Raw genomic sequence first — 16,045 nt, forward strand, 5'->3', positions numbered from 1 at the left:
GGCTTGGAGGGGAACTTGCAAATGGTGGTGTTTCCATGCAACTGCCCCCCTTGTCCCTCTAGGTGGTAGAGGTCACAGGTGTGGAAGGTGCTGTTGAAAGAGCCTTGGTGAGTTGCTGCAGTGCATCTTGTGGATGGCCACTGTGCGTCGCTGGTGAAGGAAGTGAATGTTTGTGGATTGCCAATCAAGCTGGCTGCTTTGTCCTGGATATGTTGAGCTTCTTGAGTGTTGTTGGAGCAGTGCCCATCCAGGCAAGTGGAGAGTATTCCATCACACTCCTGACTTGTGCCTTGTAGATGGTGGACAGGCTTTGGGGAATCAGGAGGTGAGTTACATGCTGCAGGATTCCTAGCCTCTAACCTGCTGTTGTAGCCACGGTATTTATGTGGCTACTCCAGTTCAGTTTCTGGTCAATGATAACCCCCAGGATGTTGATAGTGAGGGATTCAGTGATCGTAATGCCATTGAATGTCAAAGGGCGATTGTTAGATTCTGTCCTGTTGGAGATGGTAATTGCCTGGCACGAATGTTACTTGCCAGTTATCAGCCCAAGCCTGGATAGCACTGTCAATGACACCTTCCAGCACTTTGCTGATGATCAAGAGTAGACTAATAGGATGTTAATTGGCCAGGTTGGATTTGTCCTGCTTTTTGTGTACAGGACCTATCTGGGCAATTTTCCACATTCCTGGGCAGATGTCAGTGGTGTTGCTGTACTGGAACAGCTTGACTAGGGGTGCGGCCAGTTCTAGAGCACAAGTCTTCAGTACTATTGCTGGAATATTGTCAGGGCCCTTGGCCTTTGCAGTATCCAGTGCCTTCAGCTGTTCCTTGATATCACGTGGAGTGAATCGGATTGGCTGGCATCTGTGATGCTGGGCACTTCAGGAGGAGGCCGAGGTGGATCATCCATTCGGCACTTCTGGCTGAAGATGGATACAAATGCTTCAGCCTTGCCTTTTACACTGATGTCCTGGGCTCCCCCATCATTGAGGATGGGAAATTTGTGAAGCCTCCTCCTCCAGTTCGTTGTTTAATTGTCCATCACCATTCGCAACTGGATATGGCAGGATTGCAGAGCTTAGATCTGATCCATTCGTTGTGGGATCATTTAGTTCTGTCTATCGCATGCTGCTTCCGCTGTTTGACATGCAACCTTTTATAGCTTCCCCATGCTGACGCCTCATTTTGAGTTATGCCTGGTGCTGGTCCTGGTCCTGGCATGCCGTCCTGCACTCTTCATTGAACCAGGGTTGGTCCCTGGCTTGATGGTAATGGTAGAGTGGGGAATATGCCGGGCCTTGAGGTTACAAATTGTGGTTGAATACAGTTCTGCTGCTGTTGATGCCCCACAGCGCCTCATGGATGCCCAGTTTTGAATTGCTATATCTGTTTAGCACAGTTGTAGTGCCACACAACACGACTGTGGGTACCTTCAATGTGAAGATGGACTTTGTCTCCACAAGGACTGTGCGGTGGTCACTCCTACCAATATTTCATTGACAGTTGCATCTGCGACAGGTAGTTTGGTGAGGACCAGATCAAGTAGGTTTTTCCTCTTGTTGGTTCCCTCACCACTCGCCGCAGACCCAGTCTAGAGGCTATGTCCTGTTGGACTCGGCCAGCTTGGTCAGTCGTGGTGCTACCGAGCCACTCTTGGTGATGGATGTTGAAGTCCCCCACCCAGTGTACATTTTGTGCCCTTGTTACCCTCAGTGCTTCTTCCAATTGGTGTTCAACATGGAGGAGTACTGATTGATCCACTGAGGGAGGACCGTAGGTGGTAATCAGCAGGAGATTTCCTTGCCCATGTTTGACCTGGTGCCATAAGACTTCTAGGATCCAGAGTCAATGTTGGGGGCTCTCGGGTCAATTCCCTCCTGACTGTGTACCACTGTGCTGCCACCTCTGCTGGGTCTGTACTTCCAGTGGGACAGGACATACTCAGGGATGATGATGGCGATGTCTGGGACATTGTAAGGTATGATTCCATGAGTATGACTATGTCAGGCTGTTGCTTGACTAGTCTGTGGGACTGCTCTCCCAATTTTGGCACAAGCCCCCAGATGTTAGTAAGGAGGACTTTGCAGGGCTGGTTTGTCATTGTCGTTTCCAGTGCCTAGGATGATGCCAGGTGGTCCATCTGGTTTCATTCCTTTTATTAGACTTTGTAGCGGTTTGATACAACTGAGTGTCTTGCTAGGCTATCTCAGTGGGCATTTAAGAGTCAACCTCATTGCTGTGGGTCTGGAGTCACATGTAGGCCACATGTCTGGCCGCAGCAGAACCACCCAGGCCTTCCTTTGTTTTCAGGTGTTAAAAATTTCAATTTGAGTTTGCACCTGTTCATGATCTGAGAGTCTGGGAGAGCGAACCCCATTGTTCTTCAGGTGTTACAACCTTGCATTCTGCTTTCAAAAGGGTCTTTGATCTGGGTTCCTTGTTCTAATGGTAACCAGGATCCCTGTCCTTTCTTCGGTAGAGTTGGTTTGAGGTCACATGTCTCCTCCGAATCCTTCTCGCACTACATTAAAAATCACAGTTTTAAAAAACATCAGACTGTAAAGTCCAGTGTTCATAATACCTCTCCCCTAAAAGTAGAAAATTCATAACTGGTGTAATGATTTTTCTGCATAAGATTTCCTCATAAGATAACCCTCTCATCCCAGGAATCAACATATAATATTGTGAACACTTCCATCATTAACATTTTACTTTTTGCACAGGTAACAATGCTATTTTCATATCTCCAAGTTTTTTTTCCTGCATTATACTCTTTACATTCTAGACAGAGCATTGGCAATTACATTGCTGTTTCCTGTAACATGTACAGTCTTTAGGGTAAATGGTTGTAATATTAAACTCCATTGGAATAATCTGACGTTCCTGGTCTTGAATTTCTCTGAAAACCTTAATGGATTGCAGGGAGACAGACAAACATATGAACGAGGAACAGGAGTAGGCTGTTCAGCCCCTCGAGCCTGCTCTGCCATTCTATAAGATCATGGTTAATCTGTTTGTGGACACAATTCCACTTTCCTGCCCACCCCCGATACCGTTTGACTCCCTTGTTTGTCAAGAATCTGTCTACCTCTCCCTTAAAAGCATTCAATGACCCTGCCTCCTCCGCTTTCCGACCCTCAAAGAAAAAATTTCTCCTCATCTTTGTCTTAAATGGGAAACCTCTTATTTTTGAACTGTGCCCCCTCGTTTTAGCCTCTCCCACAAGGGGAAAAACTTCCTTTCGACATTCACCCTGTAAAGTCCCCTCAGGATCTTATGTGTTTCATTAAGATCACCTCTCATCCTTCTAAACTCCAATGAATGCAGACCCAACTTGCCAACCTTTCCTCATAAGATAACCCTCTCATCCCAGGAATAAGTCGAGTGAACCTTCTCTGAACTGCTTCCAATGCAATTGTATCATTTCTTAAGTAAGGAGACCAAAACTGTCCACAATACTGTAGACGTGGTCTCACCAATGCCCTGTACCACTGTAGTTGTAGCACAACACTTCGACTTGTATATTCCATTCCCCTTATAATAAACGACGACATTGTATTTGCCTTTTTAGTCACTTGCTGTACCTGCATACTAACTTTTTGTGTTTTTCTGTTAGTGAAGTGGTAATGTCACTGGACTGGTAATCTAGAGGCCCAGGCTAATGCCCTGGGAACACTGGTTCAAATCCCACCACGGCAGCTGGTGGAATTTAAATTCAGTAATGCTGCCATGAAACTATCATCAATTGTCGTAAAAACCCATCTGGTTCACTGATATCCTTTAGGGAAGGAAATCTGTAATCCTTGCCTGGTCTGGTCTCCATGTGACTCCAGACCCACAGCAATGTAGTTGACTCTTAACTGCCCTCTGAAATGGCCTAGCTGGCCACTCTGTTATATCAAACTGCTACAGAAAAATTGAAAAAGAATAAAAACAGATGGACCACGCGGCATCAACTTAAGCACCGGAAAAGAGAAAGGTATACCCTGCCCAGTCGAACCTGCAAAGTCCTCCTTACGAATGTCTGAGAACTTGTGCCAGAGTTGGGAAAATTTACCCACAGACTAGTCAAGCAATAGCTTGACATAGTCATACTTAACAAATCATCCCAATGTCCCAGACTTCTCCATCACCATCCCTGGGTATGTCCTGTCCCACCAGAATGACAGACCCAACAGAGGAAAGACCGCCAGCATAGTGGTATACACTCGGGAGGGAGTGACTAGCGACTCTGTGAGTCCACAGCATTGACTCCGGACCCCATGAAGTCTCATGGCATCAGGTCAAATGTTGGCAAGGAAACATCCTGCTGATTACCACCTACCGTGCCCCCCTCAGCTGATGAATCAGTACTCCTCCATGTTGAACACCAGTTGGAAGAAGCACTGAGGGTAGCAAGGGCACAGAATGTACTCTGGATGGGGGACTTCAATGTCCATTACCAAGAGTGGTAAGGTAGCACCACTACTGATCGAGCTGGCCAGGTCCTGAAGGACATATCTGCTAGACTGGACCTGCAGCAGGTGGTGAGAGAACCAAAAGAGGGATCTAGCAGCTCAAAACTGTGTATTCAACCACAATTTATAATCTCATGGCCCAGTTAATCCCTCACTCTGTATTACCGTCAAGCCACCGGATCAGTCCTGGTTCAATAAAGTGTGCAGGAGAGCGTGACAAGAACAGTGCCAGACATACCTAAAAATTAGGTGCCAACCTAGTGAATCTACAACGCAGGACTAGAGGCGTGCTAAACAGCAGGAACAGCATGCAATAGACAACGATCCCTGAACCAATGGATGAGATCAAGGCTCTGCAATTCTGCCACATCCAGCCATGAATGGTGGTGGACAATTAAACAACTAACTAGAGGAGAAGGCTCCATAAACATCCCCATCCTCAATGATGCGGGAGCCCAGCACATCAGTGCAAAAGACAAAGCTGAAACATCTGCAACCATTTTCAGCCAGAAGTGCCAAGTGTATGATCCATCTTGGCCTCTTCCTAAAGTCCCCAGCACCACAGATGTCAGTCTTCAGCCAATTCAATTCACTGCACATGATATTAAGAAACGGCTGAAGGCAATGGGCCCTTACAACATCCAAGCTGTAGTACTGAAGACATGCTCCACAACTAGCCACACCCCTGGCCATGCTGTTCAGTACAGCTACAATGCTGGCATCTACCCAGCAATGTGGAAAATTGCACAGGTATGTCCTGTACACAAAAAGCAGGACAAATCCAATCCGGCCAATTTCCGCTCCATCAGTCTACTCTGAATCATCAGCAGAGTGATGGAAGGTGTCGTTGGCAGTGCTATCAAATAGCACTTACTCAGCAACAACCTGCTCACTGATGCTCTGTTTGGGTTCTGCCAAGGGGCACCCAACTCCAGACCTTGTCACAGCCTTCGTCCAAATATGGCCGAAAGAGCTCAATTCCAGAGGCAGGGTGAGAGTGGCTGCCTTTGCCATCAAGGCAGCATTTGACCAAGTGTGGCCCTTCAGCCCATCGTGTCTGTGCCAGCCATCCAGCACCTATCTATTCTAATCCCATTTTCCAGCACTTGACCCATAGCCTTGTATGCTATGGTGCTTCAAGTGCTCATCTAAATACTTCTTAAATGTTGTGAGGGTTCCTGCCTCTACCACCCCTTCAGATAGTGTGTTCCAGATTCCAAACACCCTCTGGGTGAAAAAACAGTTTTCCTCTAATCCCCTCTAAACCTCCTGCCTTAAATCTGTGCCCCCTGGTTATTGATCCCTCTGCTAAGGGAAAAAGTTTCTTCCTATCTATCCTATCAATGCCCCTCATAATTTTGTATACCTCAATCAGGTCCCCCCTCAGCCTTCTCTGCTCTAAGGGAAACAACCCTAGCCCTTTCAGTCTCCATAACTGAAATGCTGCAGCCCAGGCAACATCCATGTGAATCTCCTCTGCACCCTCTCCAGTGCAATCAAATCCTTCCTATAGAACTGTACACAGTACTCCAGCTGTGGCCTAACTAGTGTTTATACAGCTCCATCTATGACTAATCACATGACTAACCTGCTTGGCAGCCTGGGTTTTTTTCTAAATTGTACAGTTTGAACTGAAAAGCGTGCAGAAAGCAGAATTCTTCAGGACTGAAGCAGACCTCCTCTCCTGTCTGTTAGCTCCCATCTCTTTCTCACGGAACTCCGAAACCCACTGAAGACACATGAACCCCAAGAGAAAAAAGTCTCATACAGTGAACTAGATTTAAGAAGAATATTGGGCCCCAACGAAAAGCAAGATCTACCTACAATCAAGGACTCTACAGTGAGCTCGAAGAACCATAACAACACTTCAGATACTGCCTCAAACCTTTCCACTTTATTTCTTCTGTTTTCTTTCTGTCTCTATCAGCATGTGTGTATCGCATATGCATGTTAGCGTTGGCGCGTCGTGTATCCGTAGGCATTTACCGAATTAAAGATTAAGTTTAATTAAATTTCAACTTTTCTTCTTTAAACCTAAGAAAGCCTGTTTGTGCTGGTTTCTTTGCTTTATTTATTTATTTATTTATTTTATTTAGAGATACAGCACTGAAACAGGCCCTTCGGCCCATCGAGTCTGTGCCGACCAACAACCACCCATTTATACTAACCCTACAGTAATCCCATATTCCCTACCACCTAACTTCACTAGGGGCAATTTACAATGGCCAATTTACCTATCAACCTGCAAGTCTTTGGCTCTGGGAGGAAACCGGAGCACCCAACGAAAACCCACGCGGTCACAGGGAGAACTTGCAAACTCTGCACAGGCAGTACCCAGAATCGAACCCAGGATCCTGTATGCTTTATTAACCTCTTTCTCAACCTGCTCTGCCACCTTCAACGATTTCTGCACATATATGCCCTGGTCTCTCCTGCACTCCCTTTAGAATTGTACCCTTTATTTTACATTGCTTCTCCTCATTCTTCCTACCAAAATGAATCACTTCACACTTCCCTGCATTAAATTTCATCTGCTACTTGTCCGCCCATTGCACCAGCCTATCTAAGGCCTCTTGAAGTTTATCACTATCCTCCTCACAGTTCACAGTACTGTCAAGTTTTGTGTCATCTGCAAATTTTGAAATTGTGCCCTGTACACCAAAGTCTTTATAATTGGAAAGTGGTGAACAGGGATTCACCAAGGGGGAGGTAAAAACACGGTGTGTTTAAAATTAAATCCTGTTACAGTAAGACCAGGTGAAGGCTGAAAGGGACCCCTAGACGTCTTTCTCACCTGGTTGTAACATTAGGGAGGCAAATGGAATGTTGTTGTTTATTGCAAAGGGAATGGAATATAAAAGTAGGGAAGTTTTACTACAGGTATTGGTGAGACTACATCTGCAATACTCTGTACAATTTTGGTTCCCTTATTTAAGAAAGGATATAAATGCGTTGGAGGCAGTTCAGAGAAGGTTTACTCGACTGATACTTGGGATGGGGGCATTATCTTAGGAAAAGTTGGACAGGTTGGGTCTGTATCCATTGGAGTTTAGAAGAATGAGAGGTGATCTTATTGAAATATATAAGATCCTGAGGGGAATTGACAGGGTGGATGCTGAAAGGATATTTCCCCTTGTGGGAGAGACTAGAACTAGGGGACACAGTTTAAAAATAAGTGGTCTCCCATTTAAGACAAAGATGAGGAGAAATATTTTCTCTTACAGGGTCGTGAGTCTTTGGAACTCTCTTCCCCAGAGAACAGTGGAGTCAGAGTCATTGAATATTTTTAAGGCAGAGGTAGATAAATTCTTGACTAACAAGGAAGTCAAAGAGTATTGGGGGTAGGCGGGAAAATGTAGTCAAGGCCACAATCAGATCAGCCATGATCTTATTAAATGCCGGAGCATGCTCAAAGGGGCCGAATGGTCTACTGCTCCTAATTCGTCTGTTTGTATATTTGAAAGAGTTGCAAAAATGGAGCATGAATAGAAACTTGCAAGGGAATTTAAAATCAACGCAAAAACATTTTTACAATTATATTAGGAAAAAGGCCAGGATCAGTGTAGGCTTCTCAAAAACCGATAACGGTGATATTGTCAATGAAAGTATAGAAATGGTGGACATGTTGAGTAATTACTTTGCGTCAGCATTTACAGTAGAGGAAGAGTTCAGCGTGCGAACATCCCAAGGAGACTAACATTGAATGAGGGCCAGGGACTCACTAAAATTAGTGTAAGCAAAGCAACAGCAATGAAGAAAATAATGGCACTAAAGAGTGAAAAATGTGCAGGACCAGGTGGTTTCCACCCCCAGGCTTTTAAGCAAAGTTAGTGAGAACATTGCAGGTGCCCTATGCATAACCTTCCAAAGTTCTCTCGATGTGGGAACCATTCCTTTAGATTGGAAAACTGCCCATGTCACTCAATTATTTCACAGAATCACACAGTGCAGAAGAGGCCCTTCGGCCCATCGAGTCTGCACCGATGCATTAAAACACCTGACCTGTCTACCTAATGCCATTTGCCAGCACTTGGCCCATAGCCTTGAATGTTATTTATTTTATTTTATTTAGAGATACAGCACTGAAACAGGCCCTTCGGCCCACCAAGTCTGTGCCGACCAACAACCACCCATTTATACTAACCCTACAGTAATCCCATATTCCCTACTACCTACCTACACTAGGGGCAATTTACAATGGCCAATTTACCTAATACCTGCAAGTCTTTGGCGGTGGGAGGAAACCGGAGCACCCGGCGAAAACCCACGCGGTCACAGGGAGAACTTGCAAACTCCGCACAGGCAGTACCCAGAATTGAACCCGGGTCCCTGGAGCTGTGAGGCTGCGGTGCTAACCACTGCGCCACTGTGCCGCCAAGTGCTCATCCAGGTACTTTTTAAAGGATGTGAGGCAACCTGCCTCTACCACCCTCCCAGGCAGGGCATTCCAGACCGTCACCACCCTCTAGGTAAAAAAGTTCTTCCTCAAGTCCCCCTTAAACCTCCCGCCCCTCACCTTAAACTTGTGACCCCTTGTAACTGACCCTTCAATTAAGGGGAACAGCTGCTCCCTATCCACCCTGTCCATGCCCCTCATAATCTTGTACACCTCGATCAGGTCACCCCTCAGTCTTCTCTACTCCAGCAAAAACAACCCAGGCCTATCCAACCTCTCTCCATAGCTTAAATGTTCCATCCCAGGCAACATCCTGGTGAATCGCCTCTGCACCCCCTCCAATGCAATCACATCCTCCCTATAATGTGGCGACCAGAATTGCACACAGTACTCCAGCTGTGGCCTTACCAAAGTTCTGTACAACTCCAACATGACCTCCCTGCTTTTGTAATCTATGCTTCGAGTGATAAAGGCAAGTGTCCCATATGCCTTTTTCACCACACTATTAATCTACCCTTCTGCCTTCAGAGATCTATGGACAAACACGGCAAGGTCCCTTTGTTCCTCGGAATTTCCCAGTGTCAGGCCATTCATTGAATACTTCCGTGTCACATTACTCCTTCCAAAGTGTATCACCTCACACATTTCAGCGTTAAATTCCATCTGCCACTTTTCTGCCCATTTGACCATCCCGTCTATATCTTCCTGTAACCTAAGACACTTCACCTCACTGTTAATCACTCGGCCAATCTTTGTGTCATCCGCGAACATACTGATCCTACCCCCCACATAGTCATCTATGTCATTTATATAAATGACAAACAATAGGGGACCCAGCACAGATCCCTGTGGTACGCCACTGGACACTGGCTTCCAGTCACTAAAACAGCCGTCTGTCATCACTCTCTGTCTCCTACAGCTAAGCCAATTTTGAATCCACCTTATCAAGTTACCTTGTATCCCATGTGCATTTTAAAAATGTGAGAGAGGGAAACCAGTAAATTATAGACCAGTTCACTTAACATCAGTTGTCGGGAAATTGCTAGAGTCTATAATTAAGGGTGGGGATGACCTTGAAAATTTTCAGCTGACCAGAGAGGACCAGCATGGATTTGTAAAGGGTAGGTCACGCCTGCCGAACCTGATTGAATTGTTTGAAGAGGTGACTAAAATAGTGGACAGGAGAATATCTATGAATGTTATTTATATGGACTTTTAGTAGGCATTTGATAAAGTTCCTCATAAGAGACTGTTAGCTGAAGTTAAAGTTCATAGAATTGAGGGAAAATTATTGGCTTGGTTGGGCAATTGAATGAGTGGCAGGAGACAGAGAGTATAGATAATGAGCTGGTACTCTAACTGGCAGGATATGACGAGTTGTGTTCCGAAAGAATCTGTATTACGGGGAACAGATGTGGTAGATTGGGAGAAAGTCTTTCCACTAGTTGGGGAGTCTTGGACTCGGAGGCATAGTCTAAAAATTGGTGGCAGACCTTTCAGGACGGGAAATTAGGAAACATGCCTTCACACAAAGGGTGGTAGAAGTTTGAAATTCTGCTGCAAATAGCAACTGATGCTAGATCAATTGTTAATTTTTAAATCTGAGATTGGTAAATTTTTATTAACCAAGGTATTAAGGGATATGGGGCAAAGATGGGTATACAGAGTTAGGTCACAGATCAGCCATGATCTCATTGAATGGCGGAACAGGCTCAATGGTTTAAATGGTCTACTCTTGTTCCTAAGTTTCCTCAGTACTGAAATGTTAACGTAGCTTATGTACCCAAGCCTCTGGAATGGGGACTGAATGCATTGCCTTCCAAGTCAGCAGTAAATACTGTGTTTATTGGGAATGATGTGAATACTGTGTTTCCTCTACACATGAGTGTTGATCCCTTTGTCAGCTGAGAAACCTGCAGTAAAAATTCTGTGACTCTGACAGGCCAGATAAATTAACAATGTCTGGTTTTGAAGAGGTGACTAAAGAGTGAACAGGGGAATGTCTATGAATGTTATTTACATGGACTTCCAGAGGCATTTGGTAAAGTCCCTCTTAAGAGACTGTTAGCTAAGGTTAAAGATCCTGGAATTGAAGGCAGATTATTGACATGGTTAGGAAATTGGCTGAGCAGAAGGAGACAGAGAGTAGGGATAATGGGTGGATACTCTAATTGGCAGGATGTGACTAGTGGAATCCCACAAGGATCTTTGTTGGGACCTCAACTATTCACCTTATTTATTAATAACCTAGATAGGATAGAAAGCCACAAATCCAAACTTGCCGATAACACAATGATAAGCAGCAGTGTAATCTTATACTTCCCATCTATGCTGCTTACCCATTAATAAATTAAGTGATTGGGTAAAACTCTTGGCAACTTGATTTCACTGTATGCAAATGTGAGGTCATCCACTTTGGATCTAAAAAGGATAGAACAGAGTACTTTCTAAATGGTGAAAAGATGGCGACCCAAATACAGAGATCATTAAAATGTCATGAACTGGTAGAGAAATTAATCAAAAAGGCTAATGGAATGCTGGCCATACTATCTAGAGGACTAGAATACAAGAGAATAAAAGTTATTCTACAGTTATACAAAGCCCTGATTAGACCACACTTGGAGTACTGTGAGCAGTTCTGGTCATCACACCTTAGGAAGGATATGTTGACCTTGGAGGGAGTGCAGTGTAGATTTATCACTTTTATACCTGCACTCCAAGGATGAATTACAAGGAGAGATTACACTAACTAGGGTTGTATTCCTTGGAATTTAGAAGGTTAAGGAGTGATTTGATCGACATTTTCAAGATGTTAAGGGGAACAGTTAGGGTAATTTGCAAGGAACTATTTCCTCTAGTTGGGGAGTCTCAGATTGAGCCATATTCTAAAAATTAGAGCCTGACCTTTCAGGCGTGAAATTAAGAAACGTTTCTACACATAAAGGGTGGTAGACGTTTGGAATTCTCTTTCTGCCAACAGCAGTTGATGTTAGAACAATTATTAACTTTGAATCTGAAGTTGATAGATTTTTGTTAGCCCTTAACGCCTTTTGGATATGGGGCAAAGATGGGTATATGGAGTTAGGTCACAGATCAGCCATGATCTCACTGAATGGCAGAACAGACTCAAGGGGCTAAATGGCCTCCTCGTGTTCCTACATTCCGATTTAATCTCCAAACTAATTGAAGGTTTTCCCCCATACATCCCCCCCAAATAGGTGACAAACTTAGCTCCATCAAAAATCACCTTCCATTTTAGTGATGCCGGAGTAGGAGACCAGGCACAATGTAATGCAGACATTTTTACATTTTTATATTTGTGTAGAGAATGCAGACAGATGAGTGGTGACATTCTGTCTAATGGCTATTAGAAGGAAGCAGGAGACTTTATCAAAGACCTGGGAGGTGTGAAGCAAGGAACTAACAGTGTAAGCAATGAGTCTTTGGGCATCTGAGCCATACCCAGTGTATCTTGGTTTGCTCTCCTTAACTCTAGCATAGACAAGGGATATCAAACCTGGGACCTTTTATAAAGTATGGCTTTATATAGTAAAGTATGAGGCAGTCCATTTACTTACTGCTTTCAAAAGCCACTAGGCCAGTTAATAGTGTTGCTAGTTCTGTTCCTCCATTTCTCCTCTGATTTGACAGTGTTCCTCTGGTATATATGTTTGAATGTCCTTCTGCATTTAATTCCAATTTAGAACACTTGGCTCCCTGATAACTCAGTGTAGTATGGAGCCATACAGACAAGGACCCACATTTGATTACTGGTGCTTAAGCTAACTCTGGCCAGAACTCTACCAATGTTACATTTATCCCTGGGCTGGGGTAAGAAAAATAAGCAAAGCTCACTGTCCAGTGACTTCTGCTGAAAAGTATAAAGTACGCAGATATACTCTTGCAATGAATTGATTGACTCTGGCAGTCGTGCACCTACCTCCATTCTGGATGCTGATGTGAAACAACCAGTCATTTAACTCTAACTGCTAAGTACATGAAGTGATGATATGTTGGACATCCTGGAGAGTTAAGGGGTAAGCAGTCGAAGTTCTTTGTATTGTGGAGCAACAGACTTTCCAAGATAAGCAGGATAGCTTTGAAGTGTCGTGAGGAAAAAGCTGGGTTGTCTTCTGTTTTTAGAGTCCAAGTGTTATTTCCTTGCGCAAGCACTTTTCATATATATGTGACAGTAATGGCATCAGCCATGGGTGATTACCACCCCAACTCCTGAAGGTTGTACTTTACTAGAGTTAATGGATCCCTCTACCTATATTTATAGAAAGATAGCTGTGAGTAAAGCCTGTTCTTCAGAGATCTTAAGAACAGTTGGGTCAGGAGGTCTTGTTTAAGGAAAGCAGCTTTGGGGTAAACAACTACATTGTTTTCATGCATTCTGTCTTTAAAGGATTCAGGAACTGATACTTCAAGAGGTCTTATCTGTAGGCAAAATCTGATGTATGGTTTTCAACAGGACTTCAGAGAGCTCAAGTGATAGAACTGGAAGCTGAAAGCCATTATCTAATCCAGGTTGAGCTGATCTCTCATCCTAGGTGCATCCCTGGAATGGTGGAATTGTCCTACGAGGAGAGATTGAGGAGTCTGGGCCTGTATTCTCCAGAGTTTAAAAGAATGAGAGATGATCTCATTGAAGCATAGAAAATTCTTACTGGGCTTGAAAAGGTTGATGCAGGAAGGATGATTCCCCTGGCTGGGGAGTCTAGACCCAGGAGACACAGTCTCAGAATAAGAGGTAGGCCATTTAGGACTGAGATGAGGAGGAATTATTTCACTTGGAGAGTGGTAAATCTTTGGCATTCTCTACCCCAGACAGCTGTGGAGGCTCAGTCATTGAATATATTCAAGACAGAGAGCGATATCTTTCTAGATATTAAAGATATCAAGGGATATGGGGTAGTGCGGGAAAATGGCTTTGAGGTATAAGATCAACCATGATCTGATTGAATGGCAGAGCAGGCTCAAGTGGCCGAATGGCCTACTGCTGCTCCTATTTCCTGTCTTCCTATGAGAAAGTATGTAGTGTAGTCTATGGAGCAAAGTTTCTCAATGTGTTGTGAACTATGAAAGGAAGGAGGTTGACTGCTAGCAATATGTAGTTTAAATTTCACTTCAGTCACATAGTTTGCAAGAAGTCCTTTTTTCCTGTAAATCTCACTATTTCAAGGCAGAGTCCCATTGCACTTTTATTTGTTTTCATAGAAATTCCTTAGGTATTAGTTTTTAACCTGGTCAAAGTTGTAAATGTTCATACAGTCAGTGTAAATGAACAGATCAACTTGTCTGCACAAAAAAGTTTGTTGCAGCCATAAACTTTGCCATTCTATTGGTCCTAAGAGATTCAAAACCAGAAGTAGCATTCAGCATTCTCTTCAACTTGATACCTACTTATTCGAACCTACAAGTTTCTCAGAAGTTAAATAAATGTTTGACGTCCTGAGAAAGTATTGTACAGGCTCTTAGTCTGTTTCTGCAGAATGAGGATACGTTAGGCAAGAACAATAATCCTTCTAAACAGCTTCCCAACTCTTGAAAATCATACATTCCCACTAGCAGATATCTCCCAGAAAGGATCCAGATTCCAACAATGTAAAAGCAAAATACTGCAGATGCTGGAAATCTGCAACAAAAACAGAAAATGCTGGAAATATTCAGCAGGTCAGGCAGTACCTGCAGAGAGAAAAACAGAATTAACATTTCAGGTTGATGACCCTTCAGTCTGATAAAAGGTCATCAACCTGAAATATTAGCTGTTTCTCTCGCAACCTGAAACATTAACTCTGTTTCCCTCTCCACAGATGCTGCCAGAACTGTTCAACATTTTCTGTTTTCATTCCAAAAGTCAATGCCCCAGACTCTCAGCATGTGTCCCAACCAGGAAAACACAACTTTAAAGGTCAACAGGATCACAGTCTGTTTTGATGTAGAAGTACTAACTGTATATGTAAAGAAATATTCTAGTAAAAGTTAATGCTCTGGATCTGTTCTCGAACAAGTAGCTGGGGGAAAGGTATTTCCTTTCTACTTAGGGACCAATTCCGTTTGATAGCATTGATTTATTTCTTTATTTCTATTTATTTTTCAGTTGGACAGGATTGCTACACACGAATCTGGAGTCTACGTGATGGTTGCCTCCTTCGAACAATTCCATCTCCTTACCCTGCCTGCAATGACTCAATTCCCAGTATAGCCTTTTCTTCACAATTGGGAGGGAGAGGTGGTGTACCTGGACTGTTGATGGCTGTCAGACAAGATCTGTATCACTTCTCATACAGTTCCAATCACTAACTGGATCAGGGAAGAAGAAAAAAGATGCATGATCACAGGGCACCTACTCCGAGGCAGATCTGTCAATCGTGAGGCATTTGGCAGGTCAATCAGAAGTTCGAAGAAAACAGGTTGCAAACCTCTTGTGTGTTTTTCTACTCTTCCTCCAGCAGTGACAGGCTAAAGGCTTTTTAAAAACTATCAGTGGGAAGAGCACTTGTGTTTATTAGAGACTACGCAATTTAAATTGATAATTCTTAATGGAATATTGCATTGTGTTGGTTAGTTGTACATTAAACTAGCCAATGAAGAGTTTGCTTACATTTTGGTGGATTATACAGGTTTATTAATGTTTTGGTCAATTTTACAGGTTTGGAGCCAAAGTAATTAAAACATGTTGCACCCAGCAGTCCTTAAGCATCACACTTAGTGAAATTTGTGTGATATGCGTATAGTTCCTGCTTAAGGATTGAGTGGGTGAGTGAGAATTTTTATTGTATGCTTGTGCTACGTTATTACGAACCATGTTTAAAAAAAAAAGTTTGAAATTAAACAGTAAAAATAAATGAGCAAATGTTACTGTGGTGTTCAAGAACAATACATCAATAGGCAAGCCAAAATCAGCAAGTTCAACGCTCCAAAGTGATAGAAAACTAATGAAGGGTGTGGGAGGGTTCAGGAAAGGGTAATGCAAAAACAATAAGAGATAGGCTGTAGACCAAAGTCGTGCTTTGGGTAAAAGTAAGTAAAGTGGGTCAGAAAGGAACAGAAAGCTTAAAAAAGTAATAATGACGAGTGTGAAAACAAAAAAAGGTTAAAGCTAAAGTCACATTATTTGAATGTACAAAGCTTTCACAACAATATAGATGAATTAATAGCACAGATAGAAATACATGGGTTTAAT

The 16,045-nt window shown here is 43.4% G+C and overlaps 1 protein-coding gene across 2 annotated transcripts in view; it reads left to right on the forward strand.

Moving 5' to 3' along the window:
• wdr21 (WD repeat domain 21) overlaps positions 1-15,706 on the forward strand; it is a 145,043-nt gene extending 129,337 nt beyond the window's left edge. For both annotated transcript variants that reach the window (XM_068038400.1, XM_068038401.1), the window contains exon 14: positions 14,960-15,706. In XM_068038400.1, the coding sequence (XP_067894501.1) occupies positions 14,960-15,162 (203 nt within the window). In that variant the 3' untranslated portion in view covers positions 15,163-15,706. The remainder of the gene's footprint in view (positions 1-14,959) is intronic.
• Positions 15,707-16,045: the final 339 nt, after the last annotated feature.

This window comes from Heterodontus francisci, chromosome 9 (assembly GCF_036365525.1).
Source record: "Heterodontus francisci isolate sHetFra1 chromosome 9, sHetFra1.hap1, whole genome shotgun sequence".
Lineage (NCBI taxonomy): Eukaryota > Metazoa > Chordata > Chondrichthyes > Heterodontiformes > Heterodontidae > Heterodontus > Heterodontus francisci.